This window comes from Megascapheus bottae, chromosome 26 (assembly GCF_031878675.1).
Source record: "Megascapheus bottae isolate mThoBot1 chromosome 26, mThoBot2.hap1, whole genome shotgun sequence".
Taxonomy (NCBI): Eukaryota; Metazoa; Chordata; class Mammalia; order Rodentia; family Geomyidae; genus Megascapheus; species Megascapheus bottae.
Genome location: NC_143534.1, coordinates 20,767,650 through 20,788,169, shown reverse-complemented (window position 1 = coordinate 20,788,169; position 20,520 = coordinate 20,767,650). Strand labels below are relative to the sequence as shown.

General features: G+C 39.5%; 1 protein-coding gene across 1 annotated transcript in view; it reads left to right on the top strand.

Annotated features, from left to right (window-relative positions):
* The window catches only part of Odad2 (outer dynein arm docking complex subunit 2), a 116,139-nt gene that overhangs the window by 22,338 nt on the left and 73,281 nt on the right, over nt 1–20,520 (top strand). The window contains exons 11-12 of the mRNA XM_090319101.1: nt 19,067–19,213; nt 19,614–19,823. Of these exons, the coding sequence (XP_090175227.1) occupies nt 19,067–19,213; nt 19,614–19,823 (357 nt within the window). The remainder of the gene's footprint in view (nt 1–19,066; nt 19,214–19,613; nt 19,824–20,520) is intronic.

The window sequence follows — 20,520 nt, the reverse complement described above, 5'->3', positions numbered from 1 at the left end:
AGTATTGAGTCCTCACTCTTATGCTGTTTGGATCTGATATCCATATAATCAAGGATACCATGCATCTTTGGTTCCTTTGATCTTAGCTTATCTCACTCAACATGATTCGCTCTAGATTCATCCACTTCCTTACAAATGCCAGTATTTTATCTTGTCTGTTGGCTATGTAGAATTCCATTGTATATATGTACCACATTTTTTGTATCCATTCATCTGCAGTAGGGCATCTGGATTTTCTCCATCACTTGGCTATTGTGAATAGTGCAGAGATGAACATAGCTGAGCAGGTGTCCTTATCATATCCTGGATTATGATGTTCCAGATAGATGCCCAAGAGTGGTATGGCAGGATTGTAGGGAAGGTCTATTTTAAGTTTCTTGAGAAACCTCCACACTGCTTTCCAGAATGGTTGTACTAGTTTATGACCCCACCAGCAGTGCAGTAAGGTTCCTCTTTCTCCACATCTCCGCCAGCATTTGTTGTTGTCTGAATTCAGAACTAAACAGCGTAAATTTTAACATGCATCACTTACATTTGTTGTAAAGTTAACCTTTTTTGTTATTTGTATGTGTTGTGGTATTCAGCTCAGGACCTCTTACTTTTCCTTGGCCTTTTCTCTCAGGGCTGGTACTCTGCCACCTGAGCCACAGTTCCACTGTTGGTGTTTTGCTTGTTAATTGGAGAGAAGAGCCTCATGGATTTGTCTGCCTGGACTGGCTTTGAACCATGATCCTCAGATCTTAGCCTCTTTAGTAACTAGGATTACAGGCATAAGCCACCAGTGTCTAGCAAATGTATGGGTTTGGGTCTTAATTTCAATGTATGAAATGAATGATGGCTGTAATGTAGATTATTTTAAAAATTGAAAAAAATGGAAACATGTAGCATTGTGTCTGATACATTGTAGGAACTTCATATTAGATACATATGTAAATATGTATATACATGTATATATATTTGTTGGTCCACATGCAGTCAGTCCTCTCTTTAGTCAGGCGGCATGGATGAAGATATTTTACATGCTAACTGGAATACATAGAATACATGGAATTCAAAGCATTTACTTGGATAGAGGGTGTTACAAGAAAGCATAGCTTGCCAGAACCTAGATTAATATTACTTTGTGCTAATAGCAGATGTCAGTATTCTCTAGGCTTGTATAAAGCTGCAGCCCAGAACTTTTTCAAGGACATCATTTGCAAAAAAATGGAGAGACCTGGAAAAATTATGTGAGGTGAAGTATGTCAGGCCCAGAGAGATAAAAGATGCATGCTTTTCTCTCATATGTATAAGCTAGAACTAACTTATACATGTAAAAGTAAATATACAATAGGATTATATGCAAATGTAAACAAATGTATGAATCAAAATATAGCATTTTCGGGGAGGACTCAAATGGTGTAATTCCTTAGAAATACTGACAGCCCAACAAAATGAATGCAGTGATAATAGTCAATGCATACCCTACAAAATTAAGAAAATTGAGGGTAGGGTTTGAGTTGAGAGTAAAGGATACAATCAAGATGCATTGTATCCATAAACTGATTTGTTGATTGATAACTTCATTGTTTAATGACTTGAAGATAATAATAACAGTAATAATAGAACCAAATCTAAACAATTTTAAAATTATTTTCCCTGATTTTTCTATAACTTTGGTAAAATTAGCCAGGGCATTTTCCAGTAAGTTTGCATACCCAAAGATACTTTTGTGACTCTCAGACTGCCAAGATCCTTCTCCATGCTTTGAAACTGACCTCAATGTAGCATGCAAAAATATTTCATGTGCACATTTTTGAGAGTTTTATAAAGGCCCACTGCATGGACACAGACTCTCAAATGCATAAAATCTCTAAAGAAACTTCTCTTGAAAGAAAAAAATATGTACTTTTCCTTTAATGGAAATGGTTTCAATTAGAATTCCAAGCATTCCTCAAGGGGAAAAAATAATTTTCCTGAATTCTAATTCTAAGAAAAATGTATAAAATTGGGAAAATGGGAAGAAGTGTTTGAATTCTCCCTGAAGACCTGAAGCTCAGTAATGGTCATAAGGACACGAGTGAGTCAAAGAGATGATGAAGCAGGAAGAGCAGAGTGGGCTGAGGGCAAGCCCATAGGATAGGAACTATAGGGAAATCATCTTGCATATTATTGAGATACAGTTTGGGTATGAAATGTCTCTCACAGGCCTAGGTATTAAAGACTTGGTCCTTATGTGGTACTATGAAAGGTGGGGCGTGTCATTGGAGGTGTGTCCTTGAGGGGAATTGTGTGATCTGCCAGGCCTCTTCCTCTACTTTGCTTCCTGCCCATGAGATAAATGGGTTTGGCCCAGCCTGTGTTGCATTCATGATGTGCTATCACAACCTCAAAGAAATACACTTAATAATCATGGACAGAAACCACCAAAACTTACAACTTTTCTTTATGGCTTGATCATCCCAGATATTTGTTATGGTAATGGAAGCTGATTAACACACAAATACTAAATAATAATAATAATGCTTTATGTAACATGATTTTTGTTTTATGCTAATCATAGGGGTTGAACTCAGGACCTTACACTTTTCAATCAGCTTTATTTTTGACATCAATTACGTAATATATTTTACATACAGTAAGAGAGCTCTCAGTAAAGTAAATATAGTGTGGATGTGTTGAGGGAAAAAATGCTTGGTGTAGCCTAATACTTAAGAAGCAAGTTTAGGGGCTGGGAGTTTGGCCTAGTGGTTAAAGTGCTTGCCTAGCATGCAGGAAGACCCAGGTTCGATTCCTTGGTACCACATATATAGAAAAAGCCGGAAGTGGTGCTGAGGTTCAGTGGTAGAGCTCTAGCCTTGAGAAAGTCCAAGGACAGTGCTCACGCTCTGAGCTCAAGCCCAGGACTGGCAAAAAAAAAAAAAAAAGAAGCAAGTTTAGTATCTTACTCTTCAGAATTATACTGTATTTGCTTCAAAGTATTCATGTACCCATGAATTCAGAATGCAGAGCAGACCAATCAGCTTTTCTGTTCATGGCTGTGATTTACCATTTGGTGCCACACTTTCAGCTCCATTTGATGCTGGTTGTTTTGGAGGGAATCTTGCCAGTTTTCCTGCCTGGGCTGGCTTTGAAGCATGATCCTCAGATGTCATCTTCCTGAGTAGCTAGGATTACCAATGTGAACTACCAATATCTTGCAATGGTGTAGGTTTTTTTTTTTTTTTTGCCAGTCCTGGGCTTGGGCTCAGGGCTTGAGCACTGTCCTTGGACTTTCTCAAGGCTAGAGCTCTACCACTTGAGCCTCAGCACCACTTCCAGCTTTTTTCTATGTATGTGGTACCAAGGAATCGAACCCGGGTCTTCGTGCATGCTAGGCAAGCATTTTACCACTAGGCCAAACTCCTGGCCCAATGGTGTAGGTTTTTAAACAGAAGACATAAAGGTTTCAGCATTAGCTTTACCACTAGAAATATGACCCACTATTTATTATTAAAGAAATTATTTATTATTATTATTATGGACACTCATTGCTTAAAATTATGTAAGTAAAATGATAGGAAAAAAACACGTAATTTGAGGAGCTTCTGAGAATTTCCAGGAATTCAGGATTTCAATTCCTGATTCTTGAAGGCATGTAGCTATTGGGAATCCAGAATCATAAGCCCAGAAGACAGTGAATTCAGGCTGGGTGCTACTTCACACCCTGTTTGTAAGTGTCTCCATACATAAATTACACAGGTTCAACGCCTTGGCCCAAACTGGTCTGGTACGGTACCAATGGCCCAGTTTGGCGACATTCAGGATAGATCCTGAGAATTTACTTGCTCCTTGGCTAAGCCACAAAAGTTCCTTCACTCTTGCACAGGGCATCAGCTGGGTAAAACCTGGCATCAAAGACTCTTGCCACCTACTATTCTGAGGTGAATGCTTGAAGGCTCAGATACGGTCTTCATTAATAAAATGAAACAGAACCAGATGCAGAAGCATAACTAGGGCCAAGAAGCAGAGCAATGGGGTAATTATCCACGAATGATGGAAAATTGTTAGTTGGATTGGAACTCTGCTACTTACTTGAGAACTCCATAGACATGGGTAGATTGCATCAGATCCCTGAGCTTCAATGTCCTCATTATGGAATATAGAAAGCTAACAGATCTCAGGGGAGGATTCTTCATTTGACATTTTAAAGCAACTATCCCATTGGTAACGTACTGAGCACAAAATTCTCAAAAACTGTTGTGAATACTAATTATTCTCTTTTGCAAATGATCATTAGCATAGAACATGATTGGTATGGACTCTTACTGACTTTCCCAACTGGCCATCAGTTTTCGCTTTAAGTTTTCAAGCAATCGACACTTACTTTAAGTAAAAATATAAACTAGTTACCAATGAGTATAACTGGTCTTAGTGTTGACAGCGGAAAGAATTTTTCTCCCTTAGAATTGAATGGGACACACAAACTCATCAATAAATACACTGGGTGGTATACATGTGTATATAAATGTATTAACTGAAATACTGTAGATTCAAGGGAGATTTCAAATAGTATAATTCCTTAGAATGTCAAAATCAAAGTTCAGCAAAATAAAACCAAAGGAAGTGGGTACTTAAAAGGGGTGGGATGAGGTCAAGGGGAAAAGGGTAGGTGGATGGAGAGGAGAAGTGAAGAATGCTGTCAGAAATCCAATGTGTACCCTAGAAAATGAAGAACGGGTGAGTAAGGTAGGGGAGGGGCGGGTGAGAATGTTGAAAGGGATGACATTGATCAAGATTATATTGTATTCATAAACTGCTCTGTGAAATGACAACTCCTTTGAACAAACTACCTAAAAAGAATTTTAAAAATTAAAAAAAATTTGAATGGGTCAGGCAGTAATGGAAGGAACAAATGACACCCTAGATAATACCCTTCCAATGACCATGGAATGAAAATATCTCATAATTGCCCAGTTACTGAGTAACTGCCTTAAGTTATCCAGCTATTTAGGGTACGTTCATGTAGTATTAGGCCAAAAAGGGATGCACTATTTCTGTCTCAGGACAGCTAAGGAAAACATTTTATTGATGAAGTGCTACTTAAGCTTGCACAAGTTATTCATTAATAAATCATGTGCAAATGTGATACTTTTGGCCAGACAGTAAATTGCTTGGAATTCTTATAGTTCCCACAGGTAAATATTCTTAATATAGCCAATAAAAGAAATACATATATATATATGTACAAATGATCTCAAGGTTTTTTAACGCAGGTAAATATCTTTTATGGAGACACAAAAGAACATTGAACGTCTCTGAAATGCAAAAACTGAATGCCTCTTGATAATCTCAAATACACCTGACATTTTAATGTATGGAATGGTGGCTTCGATGTAGATTTCAAGTAGCTGAGAAATATGAATGTTGACTTGACTTTCTATATATCACTTTCCAAGCAGAGCAATGTCTGTGATTGTTGAAAAAAAAGGTTTGATGGGCTCATTAATACCCAAACAGGTCAATGAGCCATAGCTTTTTATTTATCCAAGACTGTGAGCTCAGATCTTGGCAACTCAGTAAAGGGAGTTGGTGTTAATTATTTGGCTTGGTATATGTTCTCTTCAACTTAAAGTCTTATATATGTATATATGCTATTCATCTGGAATTTTAAAACACAATTTCATTTTTAAATTAATGAACCGTTATATTTTTATTCACCAGCCTTCCATTTTCTTTTGTACCCAAAGCTGTACCCTAATTTTAAAGGAAATGTTATACCCCTCTTTCAGCTACCTCACTAATAAGTACTTATTTTTTGCTATCTTGATAGGTTGTGTAGTCTATCTTATCAGCTGCTGCTCCTTGATGAGGGAAATCTGTTATATTCATATACGCACTTGCCGATGAGTGCAAACTTTCACACCCAAATTGTGTACAGGAGGCAGAGATTCCTTAAGGGCAAATTACCTCAGCTCTTCTTAAGTTCAGCACTGAGAGAAGCTCTTTCTATCCCTAAGCCAGAATTCCACTGAAGAAAGAATCCAACCTTCTTTTTTTCTCTTTTCCTCCTCTTACTTCTTTCCCAGCTCCCTTTCCGCTTGTGGAGCTACAATTTTATTATTGCATTGGACACACATATCTATACATACATTTGCTCTATTTACGACACACTATATGCACATATCTCAAATTTAATCTGCACCCCTTAGTAGTGCCTCAGTCTCAAATGTATACATCCATCCATATATGTATATAGACATATATATTCACATACACACATTATGGACACCTATATCCATATGGGTATGCATATGTGGGCATACATGTACTACATGATATATACATATACACGCATATAATTACATTCGCATATAAATATATACACATGTACATAGAATAGATAAGTATATAATCACATGTACATATACATGCATATGTGTGTATATGTATATATACATTTTCTTCCAGCTCTAGATACCTTTAAAATGTTGCATAGCACAGATAAATAAAACATGAAAAAAAATTAAAAATCCTGTAAGGAAGATACTTTGCTTTTGATTATTTCTAGCAATTGGAATGATTGTTTATTCTCTGTGCTAATTCTATGAATCTCTAAAAATATAGGGAAGCTCCAGTAATTTCTAAATAAAGCATGTGGGGAACTGTTTGTGAAAAAAGAGAATTGTGAGATACTGCATTTGTTTGGAAATGTGGATTAGTCACAGTTATAATTTTAGAAAATGATACAAGTGAGTATATTTGATAAAGTCAGATGAGATGTAAGGCAGTTGTAATTATAAGCAAATTGGCAATAAAATATCTTTAAAATGAAGAGTAAGTTGATAGAACCACGGTTGAAAGTCTGAGGGAATCCATTTCCATTTGGACTGACGGTAGATGAAATTTACTGTCCCGGAATCTATAACTTCAGAAGAAAAATAACTAAAGGCAGGAAGGAGATCCACAATGGTACTGGCGGGCTGCTTGGTAGCTGGAGGGCGAGTGCAGGGCCTGGGGGCCTGAAATCCTGCTTTTTGTCCTCTGGTGGTGGTGGGTCTGTCTCATGGGCGTAGTGTGGCTTTCCATCCTGGCTCAGCTCGGGAAACAGCATGGAAGGTTGGAAACGTCTGAACTTACATGGAAGAGCTACACTCAGCTGGCCTTACTCCTGGTACATGTAACAACAGAAGAATCTAGGCTTCATTCCCAAGGCCATTTTTTCGTGTGTCTCCTCCCTCAGGATGTCTTTGACTCCACCTGGAATTTTTGACCAAAGTCCACCTGGGAGAATAGAAAGAAGGATAATGGAAGCATCCATTTGGGAAGTTGTGTCTGGTGTATGTTGTAGTATGCAACATACATCGGAGTGGAAGGGATGGTGGGGAGATTGCACAGAGAGGTTTCCCCACGATCCCACTCTTATCCTCCACTTCCACCCTCTGTGGGGGTGGCAAGCAGGCACTTAATTTTCTTATTGTAGATTTCAGATTCATAAAGGCTGGTATCAGCTTCACTTTTCTTCTTTTGTGCTGATCCTGGGTCCCATCCTCCATACCATCCCTGAGTGTTTGCTCAAGGATAGCACTCTGCCACAACTCTACTTCTGGCTCTTCTGGTAGTTAATTGGAGATCAGAGACTTGTAAACTTTTCTGCCTTGGCTGGTTTCAAACTGTGATCCTCAGATCTCAGCCTCCCGAGTAGCTAGGATTACAGGCATGAGCCCATTTCACTTTTCATGTGAACTAAGAGCTCACTGTAACTTTTCTATGGCAATTGACTTTTCTGTTCTCTTAATTATGTTTGCAAGCTCAGAACTGAAGGGCAAAAAAATGAAAATTATCCAAAATTCCCCCCCAGTTTACTAGGGAATCCTCTGTAGAGATACATTTACATGACATAGCCCATATGTCTAAATGGTTTCTCATACTTGCTCTCTAGTAGGGGAATCTTGCTGCCCATTTTCCAGACTTGAAAACCTTTGTGTTGTTCATCTCTGTAGCTCACGCCTGTAATCTCCTATATGCTCACGAGATTAAGATCTGGTTTGAAGCCAGCTTGGGCAGAAAAGTCTGAGTCTCTTGTCAGTGAAACTCTTATATCCAAATAGTCACCCAAAATACTGGAAATGGAGGTGTGGCTCAAGTAAAAGAGCATTAGCTTGACAACAAAAAAGCTCAGATACAGTGCCTAGGCCTTCAGTTCAAGTCCCAGGAGGGACAGATACACACACACACACACACACACACACACACACACACACACACACACCCCTTAACTGGCTAAAGAGTTTTTCTAAGTGGTAATTGAGAGTTAAATGGTTTTTTTCATTGCAAGAATTTGATGTACTTTGCATCAATTACACTTAATTAAATTCCTTTCCCATTACTTGCCTTTTGGGGTATGGAGTGGCAGCAGGAGGTTTGATCCTTGTTTCATTGGTGGAAAAGCTGAGAAATACTTTGCTTCAGGCCACACAGAAGGCAGCTGTGGGCCTGGGATCTCGTCCAGGCTTCTATCTTTATTGCCCGCCAGTTGCCTGGTTATTTTGTCCCTCCGACAAAAAAATTCAGAACCCAAGAGGCCTATGGATGCTCTCTCTCTCTCTCTTTCTCTCCCTCCCTCCCTCCCTCCCCCCATCCCCCCCTCTCATTACTTTATTTGAGTAAGAGACTAGATGGAAAGCCCTCCTTATGAAACAACTCTATATTCAATTTTGGAAGGCAACACTTGACTCTGTTGCTCAATTTTTACTGTCTGAGATGGAGAAAATTTGTGATGGCACTATTATTCGTGTTAAAAAGAGAATCTTTTAAAACTGGAGAATAGCAGTCCCCTGTTCTTTGTATCTACTTTAATTCCAAAAGTGGGAGGAGAAAACACAGTTCCATTTTCTGGAGAAACTCTTCAAGTTCCCACCCTTCTGGTGCATTGATGTGGGTTAACGAACAACCACAAAAAGCCTCAGTGACACAAGTAGGACTTGGGTGCCTTACGAAATTATCTGGTGGGCGGTGGCTCATGCCTGTAATCCTAGCTACTCAGGAGTCTAGGTTGCGAAGGTTCTGGTTCAAAGCCAGCCTGGGCATAAATTCTGTGAAATTCTTATCTCCAGCTGATCACCAGAAAACTGGAAGTGGTGCTGTGGCTCAAGTGGTAGAGTGCTAGCCTTGAGCTGAAGAGCTCAGGGGTAGCACCCTGACCCAGAGTTCAAGCCCTACAACTGACCCCCCAAAATTGTCTGGATAAAATCACTTTTTTTTATTTGTTTGTTTTGTTTTTTACTAGTCTTGGGGCTTGCGCACCACCCTTGGACATATTTTGCTCAAGGCTAGCACTCTGCCTCTTAAGCCATAGCACGACTTCCAGTTTTTTCTATGTTTGCAGTACTAAGGAATCGAACCTGGGTATTCGCGCATGCTAGGCAAGCACTCTACCACTAGGCCATGCTCTTAGCCCCAGAACTTGGGCTCTTCTATTCAAGACTAGTCCTCTACCACTTTGAACCACAGCACTACTTCCATTTTTCTGGTGGTTAATTGGAGATGAGTTGCAGAGATTTTCCTGCCTGGGCTAGCTTTGAACCATGAGTCTCAGATCTCAGTCTCCTCAGTGGCTAGGATTACATGTGTGAGCCACTGGCTTCTGGCTACACTTCTGCTCTTGAGAAAATGTGCTTATTTTGAGAACATGTTTATTTACAGCACTGACATGTAGAAAGTAAGCACGTTGGAAGTTTTTGGCTTATGTGAAATATATTAGTTGATCACAAAAGAACAACACAGAATGAAGAATGTATCTCCTGAATGGTATGTGTGTGTTGTGTGTAGGATGTGTGTGTGTGTGTGTGTGTGTGTGTGTGTGTGTGTGTGTGTGCCAGTACTGGGGGCATGAATTCAGGGCTATCACTTTATCATTTGAGCCACAGCTCTTGCTTTTGGCTTTGGCTGGATAATTGAAGAGTCTCATGAACTTTCCTGCCTAGGGCTGGATTTGATCCATGATCCTCAGCTCTCAGCCTCCCATGAGCTACTGGTATCCAGCTCTGAATGATGGAGACCTCACATCTTCAGTGATGAATACCAGTCAGCCATAACCTTCACAGTTTTGAGCTTCAGACTCTCTTTGCTTCGTGTCTGGAGTAGATAAATGTGGCGAGGTGACAGTGTAATTAGATTCGCTTACTTATCCAATGTGACTGACTCATAACTGTTCAGATTACCAGTAGCTACTTTTGTGCTCACAACAATTACTGAAAAATGGCAATGCTAAAATTTTTGAGATAAAGCCAAGCACTGATGGCTCATGCCTGTAATCCTAGCTAGTCAAGAGGCTAAGCTTTAAAAAAGATCACGGTTCAAAGCCAGCTCAAGCAGAAAAGTCTCCACTAGACTTATCTCCAATTAACCACTAAAAAACAGTCTAGGTACCATTGAGTCATGCCTGTACTTCTAGTTTCTCAGGAGGTTGAGATTTACAGGAATGTAATTCAAAGCTAGCCTAGAGAGAAAAGTTTGTGAGACTCTATTTCTAATTAACCAGCAATATTTCAGACTGAAGTCATGGCTCAACTGGTAGAGCAACAGCCATAACCACTATAAAACCAAGGAGAGTTCAAGGACTTGATTTCAAGCCCTAGAATTAGCACAGGAAAAAATAGAATAAAAGAAAATAATTAAATCAAGAAAATATGAGGCCAGGCATGACAGTGCATGCTTGTAATCCCAACTCAGGGCTGACAATATGCCCAGGGCCCAGTGTTCAATCCCCCCCGCCTCCTGTCCCAAAGCAAAAGCAAAACAATAGCAATAGTAATAATAACACCACCAATCACCTCAAAGAAGGTCTTTGAGCTTTGCTTCATTCACTGATTCATCTATACTTCATTTGTTCATGAAAGGATACCATGAGCTTGTCCAGCCAGGGCTTAATTATATAATCCACATACTGCTCTAATTACCCATATGAGATTTTTGATAGGGAAGAATTTTTATTTATTTATTTATTTTATTTTTTATTTTATTTATTTATTTATTTATTTTTTTGCCAGTCCTGGGCTTGAGCTCAGGGCCTAGCACTGTCCTTGGACTTTCTCAAGGTTAGAGCTCTACCTCTTGAGCCTCAGCACCACTTCTGACTTTTTTCTAATGTATATGGTACCGAGGAATCGAACCCGGGTCTTCATGCATGCCAGGCAAGCACTCTACCACTAGGCCAAGCTCCCGGCCCAAATAGGGAAGAATTTTGATGTCTAATGTAACAATCTGATGATTTCCTCCTTCCCCCAAACTTTAATAAAGTTGAATACATTGAAAGAAAGTAGCTCTGTTTCCTTCACAAATTATATGCCATGCAGTGCTGTTTTGCTTCAAAATAGATGTATTCTTGTCCATTTACCCAGGTTTCCATGCTGTAGTGTGTCTCTGTCTGGGAGCTAAGGATGGGAGGAAAGAGGCACCGGCTTTGGTTCAACTTGTCTTTATCCTTTACTGAAATATTATCTGTTGTAATTGGTACTAGAAACTGTGGGTTTGTAGGAAAGACGTGAGACTCTCCATTGCTTTCTGGTCCCCTGGCCTGCCTTTGATTCCAGCTGGCCAGAGCTGTGGCTCCCTCGCCGTCTGCATGGGTGGGGCTGTTTGGCTGTGTCTGCCATCTGTGTCACAAGCTGGGAAAGAGCATGGTTGTCCCTCTCCCGCTTGAGTTCTTAAGGATTATACACATGATGAGCTAGTGGTGCTTATGGTAAAAATTCAAGCTAGGTAGATAGAAACGAGTAAAGCCTCTTTCCAGATGTCCCAATTTGTATACATAGATATGGATAATTGGTATATATATATATATATATATATATATATATATATATATATATATGAAATCATCAGTTCTCATTCTGCATGTTGCAGAATGGGGCTGGAACTCAGGGCCTGGGCACTATCTTTAGGCTTTCTCAAGGCTAGAGCTCTACCACTTGAGCCACAGCACCACTTCCAGCTTTTTCTATGTATTCGGTACCAAGGAATTGAACCCAGAGCTTCTTGCATGCTAGGAGAGCACTCTACTTCCAGGCCAAACTCCTGGCCTTGCATCTTGCTTTTTATGTTTAATGATAGATCTTGGTGATGTAATATTAATCACAAAAATCTCATATTTGCCTTAGTCCTTTTATTTACAATGTATTTCATTATCAATATAATGAATATGACATTAATTTATGTCATAGCTCTCTTACTGAGAACTTGTGTGTACTTTTGTACTGGGACTTGAACTCTGGACCTCTTAGCTCAGCTTTTGTGCTCTGGTTGGTGCTTTATCACTTGAGTCACACCTCCAGTCTGACATTTTGCTGGCTGATTGGGCTGCATTTTTAAGATAGTTGCAAATCAACTTTTGTTACTTCAACCAATGCAGCACTGCAGCAAATATTTTTATGTACTACTTGCCTGTTTATACTATTTATGTAGGATGGATTCTTCAAAATGCAGTGTAGAATGAGTACGGAGAAAGTGAAAGTCTCTGATAATTCTAATGAGGAATTATTTCTGGTGCAAAGTTTCATTTAGGGGAGATCATTAGCTTATGAGTATAAAGTTTCATTTAGGAAAAATCACTAAATTCTAACAATCTACAATCAATTTAGGACCTTAACTATTTATGTTTAAGAAGGTGCTGTCATGTTAAATATGCCTAGCATGGAAAAGAACTTGGTGTAGTGGTGATTTGATTCCAAGGGTGTCTGCTCATGTGTAAATTAGTCAAATTGTACATACTAAATATATTTGCTTTTTTTAAAAAGGAAGAATAAGTTTGAGAAGACTTATCTTAAAATTATTTTTACTTAAAGGGAGATAGGAAAGAGTAATCCACCCCAAGGTTGGTTAATATAAATAAATAAAGCTAGTGTCTTACAGATCACATATGTTGGGGAACATTGCACTAGTACTGAATCAATGGATTTCATGTTTGGACATGAAGTAAAATCGATCAGAGCTCATAAGCGTAAAAACATAAAGCCGGGTGCCAGTGGCTTTTGCCAGTAATCCTAGTTACTCAAAAGGCTGAGATCTGAGGATTGCCAGGTTCAAAGCCAGCCCAGGCACTGAAATCTGCGAGACTCTTATCTCCAATTAACCACCAAAAAAAAAAAAAAATAGAAGTGGCTCTATGACTCAAGGGTAGAGTGCTAGCCTTGAGCAGAATCCTGCTGCACCCGGGGTCTTTTGGGTTGACTTGGTGTGGAAGTTTAGATCTGGGGAGGTTTTAAAATCTTCCTCAGCTATTAACATTTTCTTTAGGATTAAAATCAATTGCTGTGAATTCTCATGATTTTATAGCTCTTTCCATTTTTTTGGCTAATTTTGATAAAGGGAAAACATATCTCATTTGAATGTACATATTCTTGATTAGTAATGCAGCTGTTGTTTTTTTCTCCTAAAGATCAAATAATGATTGCTTTGTATTTTTTTCTTGTTTTTCTGTGGAACCACCATATGCTTTATTTTTTGCTGTGCTTAGGGATAGAGCCCAAGACTGTACCTATGTTAACTGAACATGCTCTACCACATGAGGCATGTCTGTTTCGTTTATTCTTTAATGTAAACAATGGCTACTATATTAATTAATTTTTTCTCAACTTGTCACATTTTCTCATGTACTCATTAGTACACTAATAACTATTTCTTCATGGTTTATAGGTTTTGTGACTTTTTAGAGTATATATGCCCATCCTGGGGCTTGAACTCAGTGTCTGAGCTCAAGCCCAGGACTGGCAAAAAAAAAAAAAATATATATATATATATATATATATATACATATCTTTAAGTAGCTGTACAAAGGGGCTTCAGACATGTCAGTTTACAAATAGAGTCCATTTTGATTGGTGCCACTCTTTTCATCATTCCTCCTCCTCCTATCTTTTCCACACCCCCCCAATCCCCTCAAATTACCCATTTCCATTTTCACATATGTATATTGAATATGGTCCGTCTTTCTTCACTCTGTTCATTTAGTTGAAATTTTTAGCAAGGATTTATTTTAGTCTAACTGGGTTCCCACACAGGAAATGTGTGTTAAACACCCCTCGTGGGTGTATTTTTTGTCATTAGTTTGTTAATATTGCTGCTGGAACTTTACACCTATTTCAATCAGCAATGGAGAGGTGGTTGGTTGTAAATGTCAACTTTATACTGCTGTATAAAGCCACTTTACCCAACTATTTTATTATCATATTTATTCGGTTTTTCACATTTATTTTATTAGCATGTTTATTCAGTACATTCTTCTTGAATGTCATAGGAAAGGTATATTTGCTACAAATTTCCCTCACTGTAATGGCTAGAACATTCCAACAAATTGTCAATCTCTATAAATATTCTAAGGCTATTTCGAGCAGGTATGTTTCTTTGTATTGTTCCTTATCCATTTCTGTGAAAATACAGAAACCGACTTTGTAATTTGTCAGATGAAAACTTTAATTTCTGGAAACGCGAGTGCACACACACACACACACACACACACACACACACACACACACACACACACATACCCTTTCTGGAAACAGTATTTTCTCTTTCCTTGGGGTTCTGTTGAGTCTTGGCTGCATGAGTGCTGAATCATCAGTATAAAATAGCTTTGCAAATAAACAGAAGGCAAAGCAATGTATTTTACTACTCTTGACTCACGTGGCTCTGTGCCACTTTATTCTGAGCATCTTTTACCACTTCTGATCCTGGAAGAAGAGGTGTCTAGTGACTCTTAGCCAACCTCTGCTGGGCCCCGGGCCTCTGCCGTCATTAATGAACAGTCCCTGGCAGGGGGTCAAGTTTCTTGCTTTCTGAATGCCGTGGTTGGAGGAAAAATTTTCTAAGAGCATCCAAAACCAGCTGAATAGCTGTGTGACAGCCCTGTCCCTTCACAGGTCTCACTGGCTGCTTCTTGACTGCAGAGGGTGGGGGATGGGATCAGGGCGATTGGATTCCCATCCTGCCTTTGTTACCTCCTTATCTCATGGTGGTGGTGTGGGGCTCAGACAACAAGTTCCAGCCAGGGCCCAGCAGGTCTATGGCCCACCATTTTCAACTACCAGCTTTTCAGTATCCTTTCTTGAATAAGGAACAAAAAGAAGGGAAAAATGAGCAACCTTTTAGTTCCAAAGTGGCATTCTGGTGCCTGGTGGTGAGTCATCTCCATGTCCTGCTCCAAGTCATTCTCCTTCCTCTAGGTCTCCGCAGTGAGCTGAATGGTTTCTGCACGTCCGCACTTAAGGTCTTCCAGCCAGAAACCTCTGCAAGAGGAGTGATCTTTGAAAATGTCCCTGGTTCCTGTTAGACAGCCTTGAAATAAAGACTACTATCCTCAGGCTGTGTCTAGGGCCTAGTCCCTTTAGCTCATCTCAGCCCACTGCCCCACTCAGGCTTTGGCCACAGTAGCTGCCTCGAGGTTTTCGTCAAGCCTCTGTTTTGTTTTGTTTCAGGATCTCACGTCCTAGGGATGGCCTTTCCCCAGGGATGATAGCCCAGGTTCAGTTAATGTTCTCTTTCTGTTTCCCACACCTCATGCCATTCTAGCACTCACCAGACTTAGTTTCTCAGAAAGTTAAAACGTTTCTCCTCAGTGTAAACCATAAACTTTAGCAAGGCAAGGGTCTTGTCTGTTTCTGGTTTTCTGTTTTGTTTAGCTTTGTCATCCTAGAACCTGTCACCAGGGTTGGTGAATAGTAAGGGAGTATCACGTTTATTGAATGAAAGCAACCAAAGAGATTTGATGCCATGTGAATGCATTGTTTTATCTCAACTTTGTAAAGCTTTGTTTCTTCCCATTGACAGGGAGAGGCCATTACAAGCCAGGTTTAGTGACTTATGCCTATAATCCTAGCTACTCAAAAGGCTAAGATCTAGAAGATCAAAGTTCAAAGTTAGCCTGGGCAGAAAATCTTTCAAGACTCCATCTCCAATTAACCAGCAAAAATCTGGACTGGAGATGTGGCTCAAGCGAGCACTAGCCCAGCATGTAAGCAGAGTGAGCAAGAAGGTTCTGGGTTCCAAACCTAGTACTAAATTTGTAAAGAAGAGAGGGACATTATTCTTTCCATTACCAAATAGCATAATACTTCCTTAAGTTAAAGTTTTCATTTAAAGAAATACATCATTAATTTAAAAAAATCCCTGAGAGAGTGCCAGAAGGGGTGACATTGTCTACATGTCAGGGGTGGCTGGATTTATGTAACCGTAATCAACTGCTTTGTATATCACCTTTATAATAGCAATAAAAAAAATCGCTGGTATTTTTCCCTTTCCAAAACAATCTTAAAAATTATTGGAAGGAGCAATACCACTCTTGTTCAATCTCTGCATGTTTGCAACTGATAGATGCACTGAACTAACTTAACCCTGGTTGCTGACAGGACCTTATACTGCATAAAATGGAGTTGTTTGATAGAAGCAGGAGCCGGAAGACAACTAGCAAAAGAATTGCCTTGATTTCAGAAATGGAAAAGTTCATTGGAAACTTTTTTCTTTCAAAACCCTTCAGGAGCTAGTAAAATATTATTTTATTATGTTTTCTCCAGCTCTTAAAATCTCACAAATGCAAATGGGTGACAAAATGTAAAAAAACCAAAAAGTATTGGAATTTATATTCTTGGGAGATTTAATTGAAAAAGGAGCATATTTATGCCGCTTCTCCTTGGGTAGATGTTTATTGTGTCTGATCAAAGTAGAAGGAACATTCAGAATCCTTTGACATAGCTGGTATTTAAAGAATAGCAATTGGCTAGCATTTGTGCCTCTGTATGTTGAATATTTTGGCTCCTGCCTTCTGGTATTCATTCTGAAAGATTTATAGTCCTTTTGGGAGTGTGGTCAGTGACAAGAGTAGAACTAAATCCTGAAATGTGGAAAAAACTAACTTTTCCTAATATAAAAGTGTTCTAAAAAAATCTCTCAAGTCTGTGAGTATGTTTCCAGATTTTCAAAAAAATAAAAAATAAAAAGGAAAAAGGAAAAAAAAGCTGATTTACAGAATTCTTTTCTGTAAGGTTCTAAATGTGAAGTGTCACTCTTTTGATTGCAAAATTGGTCTAGAAATAAAACATTCAGAAAAAAATAAACTCTTACCTTTGGGGCATCTGTTACAATAAAATGACTTTCAAAAAGTGAATATCTGTTCCTGATTACAGTAGAAATAAAATAGAAAGAGTTTAGAAGTGGAAGATTAAGGCACCTTGGAAAAAGAATGCTAAAATTGCACTGTGTAAGAAAATGGTTACTGAAGAAAATATTACGAAGCAAGAATAGCAATGAAGAATGCCCTTGGCCTTGCACAAGTCAGAGTGTGGGAAGCACGTTTGTCTTCGACGAAGAAGTCTTGTGGGGTTTGACTCGGGCCTGGTGTCTTGTGCCGTCCTAGCCACGCTTAGGTCTGAGTCTTCCACCAGAAGTCTTCCCTACATTAAATCCTTAGCAGTCATCTCTTATTTTATTTTATGCTGGAACTCAGGGCCTTGCGCTCTTGCTTAGCTTTTTTGCCCATGGCTTCTGTCTTTTTGCTATTTGATTGGAGATGGTATTCGCTCAGATTTTTCTGCCCAAGTTGACTCTATTCTGTGATCATCAGATCTCAGCCTTGTGAGTAGCTAGAATGACAGAATGCGACACCAGCTTCTGGCTAGTACTCACTACTTGAAGGGCTACGTCTGTAGACATTTGCAGTAAAAAATCACATTTCTATATGAGTGCAAACGGAGCCACCTAACTCACAGCAGTATGTCATTACATATATGCTTACATAAAATGTACGAAACAACATACAATGATGAGTGAGGAGAGTAAACAGAATTTGCAGGTGTCTGGCTTTTAAAAGAAAAAGAAGATATTTGGGATAACTGATGTTTAAAAACAGGAGCAAAGTTAGTGTTCTTGAGCTCCTTTTCCAAATGACTTCATTGTTAGGCCCATAGAAACATAACTTCTGTATCTAATGCTAGAAATCCCACTGACCATCCAGCTGAAATGGCAGCAGATCCTGTGCTTACCTGGTTGTGTGCTCCAGAGGATTTAAAGCCATACTGACCAATGGACATGGTTTAAAAATTCCTGGAGTGAATGCTGCTTTGGTCCACAGACCATTCATTGATGCTGGTGTTACTTTCACTCTTAAAGGAACAGCTCATCTCTGCTTATCAGGTGCCCTGATGAATCATGGGATTGATTGGGATAGTATCTCACAACCATGAAGTTTTTCTTTTTCTTTCTTCCTCCCATCCATCCCCAGGTTTAGTGGACTTGCTTCCTATTTTCCCACAGTTATAACTCCTTCTTGTCCAGGCTCCAGTCTCCATTCTCTGCTGCCTTTCAGACTATTTCCCTGTCTCCAAGATTTCTACTTCTGCCATTTTGGTGTATAGCTTTGTAAGGGTTGATAGGCTTTTTATCTTCTCAATCTAAATGCCTTCTTAGAAGGCATTATTTTTCCAGAATACTCGCCCTACCTGTAAACAGTTCTGTCCTGCCATTGTGTCCCTGGAGATTCTGTCAGATGTCATATGTTGGTGGCTCAGTCACCAAGGCTGCCCGGTCACATACAGGCTGCCCAATCAGAAACCCCTGTTGGAACTTGTGCTCCCAACTGGTTGGCTGTAAGGTGAGATTTTTCAGTTGCTAGAGCAGCACACAGGACTTAGAGAAAAGCACATTTTCTGGTTTATCATAAACTATGTTTGATTATGAGATTGGGTAAGCTATGGGGAACATATCCTATCTGGGAATAATGGGGGAGACCCTTCAATTATCTCTATTCTGCAGTCACTGTGGGGGCATGCTCTTTGACTCTCACCTAAAGTTGTAGCTCTTTAAGAGACAGAAAACTCTAAATCTGGATGCTTAATTGGCAGAGCATTTTCTGATGCTCTGCACAGCTTTTCCATGCTTTAGCTTGATGTGATTCATTTAACAAATTAGAGCCCACTCAGAGGACTTTAAAAAAAAAACATGGAATGTATACAGTGCATTAAACATTTCTTAGTTTCATGCAGTCCTAACGATCTATGTAGAAGATTTCTCAAGGACCATGGTTTTCTTTGATCCATTCTTTGTTCTTGCTTGTTCACAGGGTGGAAACCAGACAGCCACAGTGATTGCTTTGTGTTCAATGAGGGATTTCAACTTATCCCAAGAGACCTGTCAGCTCGCCATCAGAGACGTTGGAGGTCTTGAAGTTTTAATAAATTTGCTTGATACAGATGAAGTCAAATGTAAGGTGAGTGGCTTTGTGGCAATGGTAAAGGAGTTTTGGGCTCAGCTCATGTTGGGCTGTCTTCCAAGCTCTGTGCATCTGTATGATTTATTGTCAGTTTCTGTTCTCCTCTCCTCGTCCATCCCTTCTTTTCCTTCCCTTTCCTCCATATCCTGTATTATCAGTATGAGCCAGGGGTGCCTCCAATTTCTTATCTTTCTCTTCCTCCTGCCTTTCCCCCCTTTTCCTTAGTCTTTCCCACTAGTTCCTTGTGTTTACACAAATGGAGGATATGTGCCACCCCTGGGGATGGAAACTATTTCTTAATGACCTTAATTGAGGACTTTAGGTAGGCTTAGACTTTTTAAAACACACTACACTGGTTATATGTCAAACATTCATCTATCACATTTTTCTCATCTAGATCGGTTCATTAAAAATCCTGAAGGAAATCAGTCATAATCCTCAAATCAGACGAAATATTGTTGACCTTGGGGGCTTACCAATTATGGTTAGTATCCTCGATTCTCCACACAAGAGTCTGAAGTGCCTCGCAGCTGAAACCATTGCGAATGTTGCCAAGTTCAAGAGAGCCCGGCGGGTTGTGAGACAACACGGGGGCATTAATAAACTGGTAAGTCTGGATGTGGCCTGGGGTCTGAGCTGCCACCTAAGTGTCATCATCTACCGGGCATTACTTTAGAGCCTTTATAAAAGCCACTGCTCTAGAGTCTTCTTGGATTGTTGGATATCGATAAGTTATTGTGTTTCTTCCATTAGCCAGTAGCCATAAAAGCAAGTTCCATCTCATTTGTTGGCTCTAAGTAGAAGTGGTAGAGCAACGCTAGCAATTTTTTTTTTTTGTGGGTCTTGAGGCTTGAACTCTGAGCCTGAGATCTTCAGCTCCAGGTTACTGCTCTACCACTTTAGCCACAGAGCCACTTCCAGTTTTCTGGTGGTTAATTGGAGATAAGAGTCTCACAGACTTTAGTACCGGGACTGGTTTTGAATTGTGATCTTCAGATCTCAGACTCCCGAGTAGCTAGGATTACAGATATGAACTACTAGCACCTAGCCAGTACTAGCTTTGAATGAAAAAGCTCAGGGACAGGCCACAGACCCCAAGTTCAAGCCCCACAACTGACAAAAATAACCATCTGTAGTCAGCTGTCATATTGTTTGGGGAGGATATTTAGTCATGAGGACTAAAATGCATATTATTTGTATTATGTAAAATTACAAGAGGATTCCAATTGGATTTATGATCTTCAATATTTTTGTGGTAGTAGAGTTTGAATCCAAGTTTTGTGCTTGTTCCACCATCTCAGTGT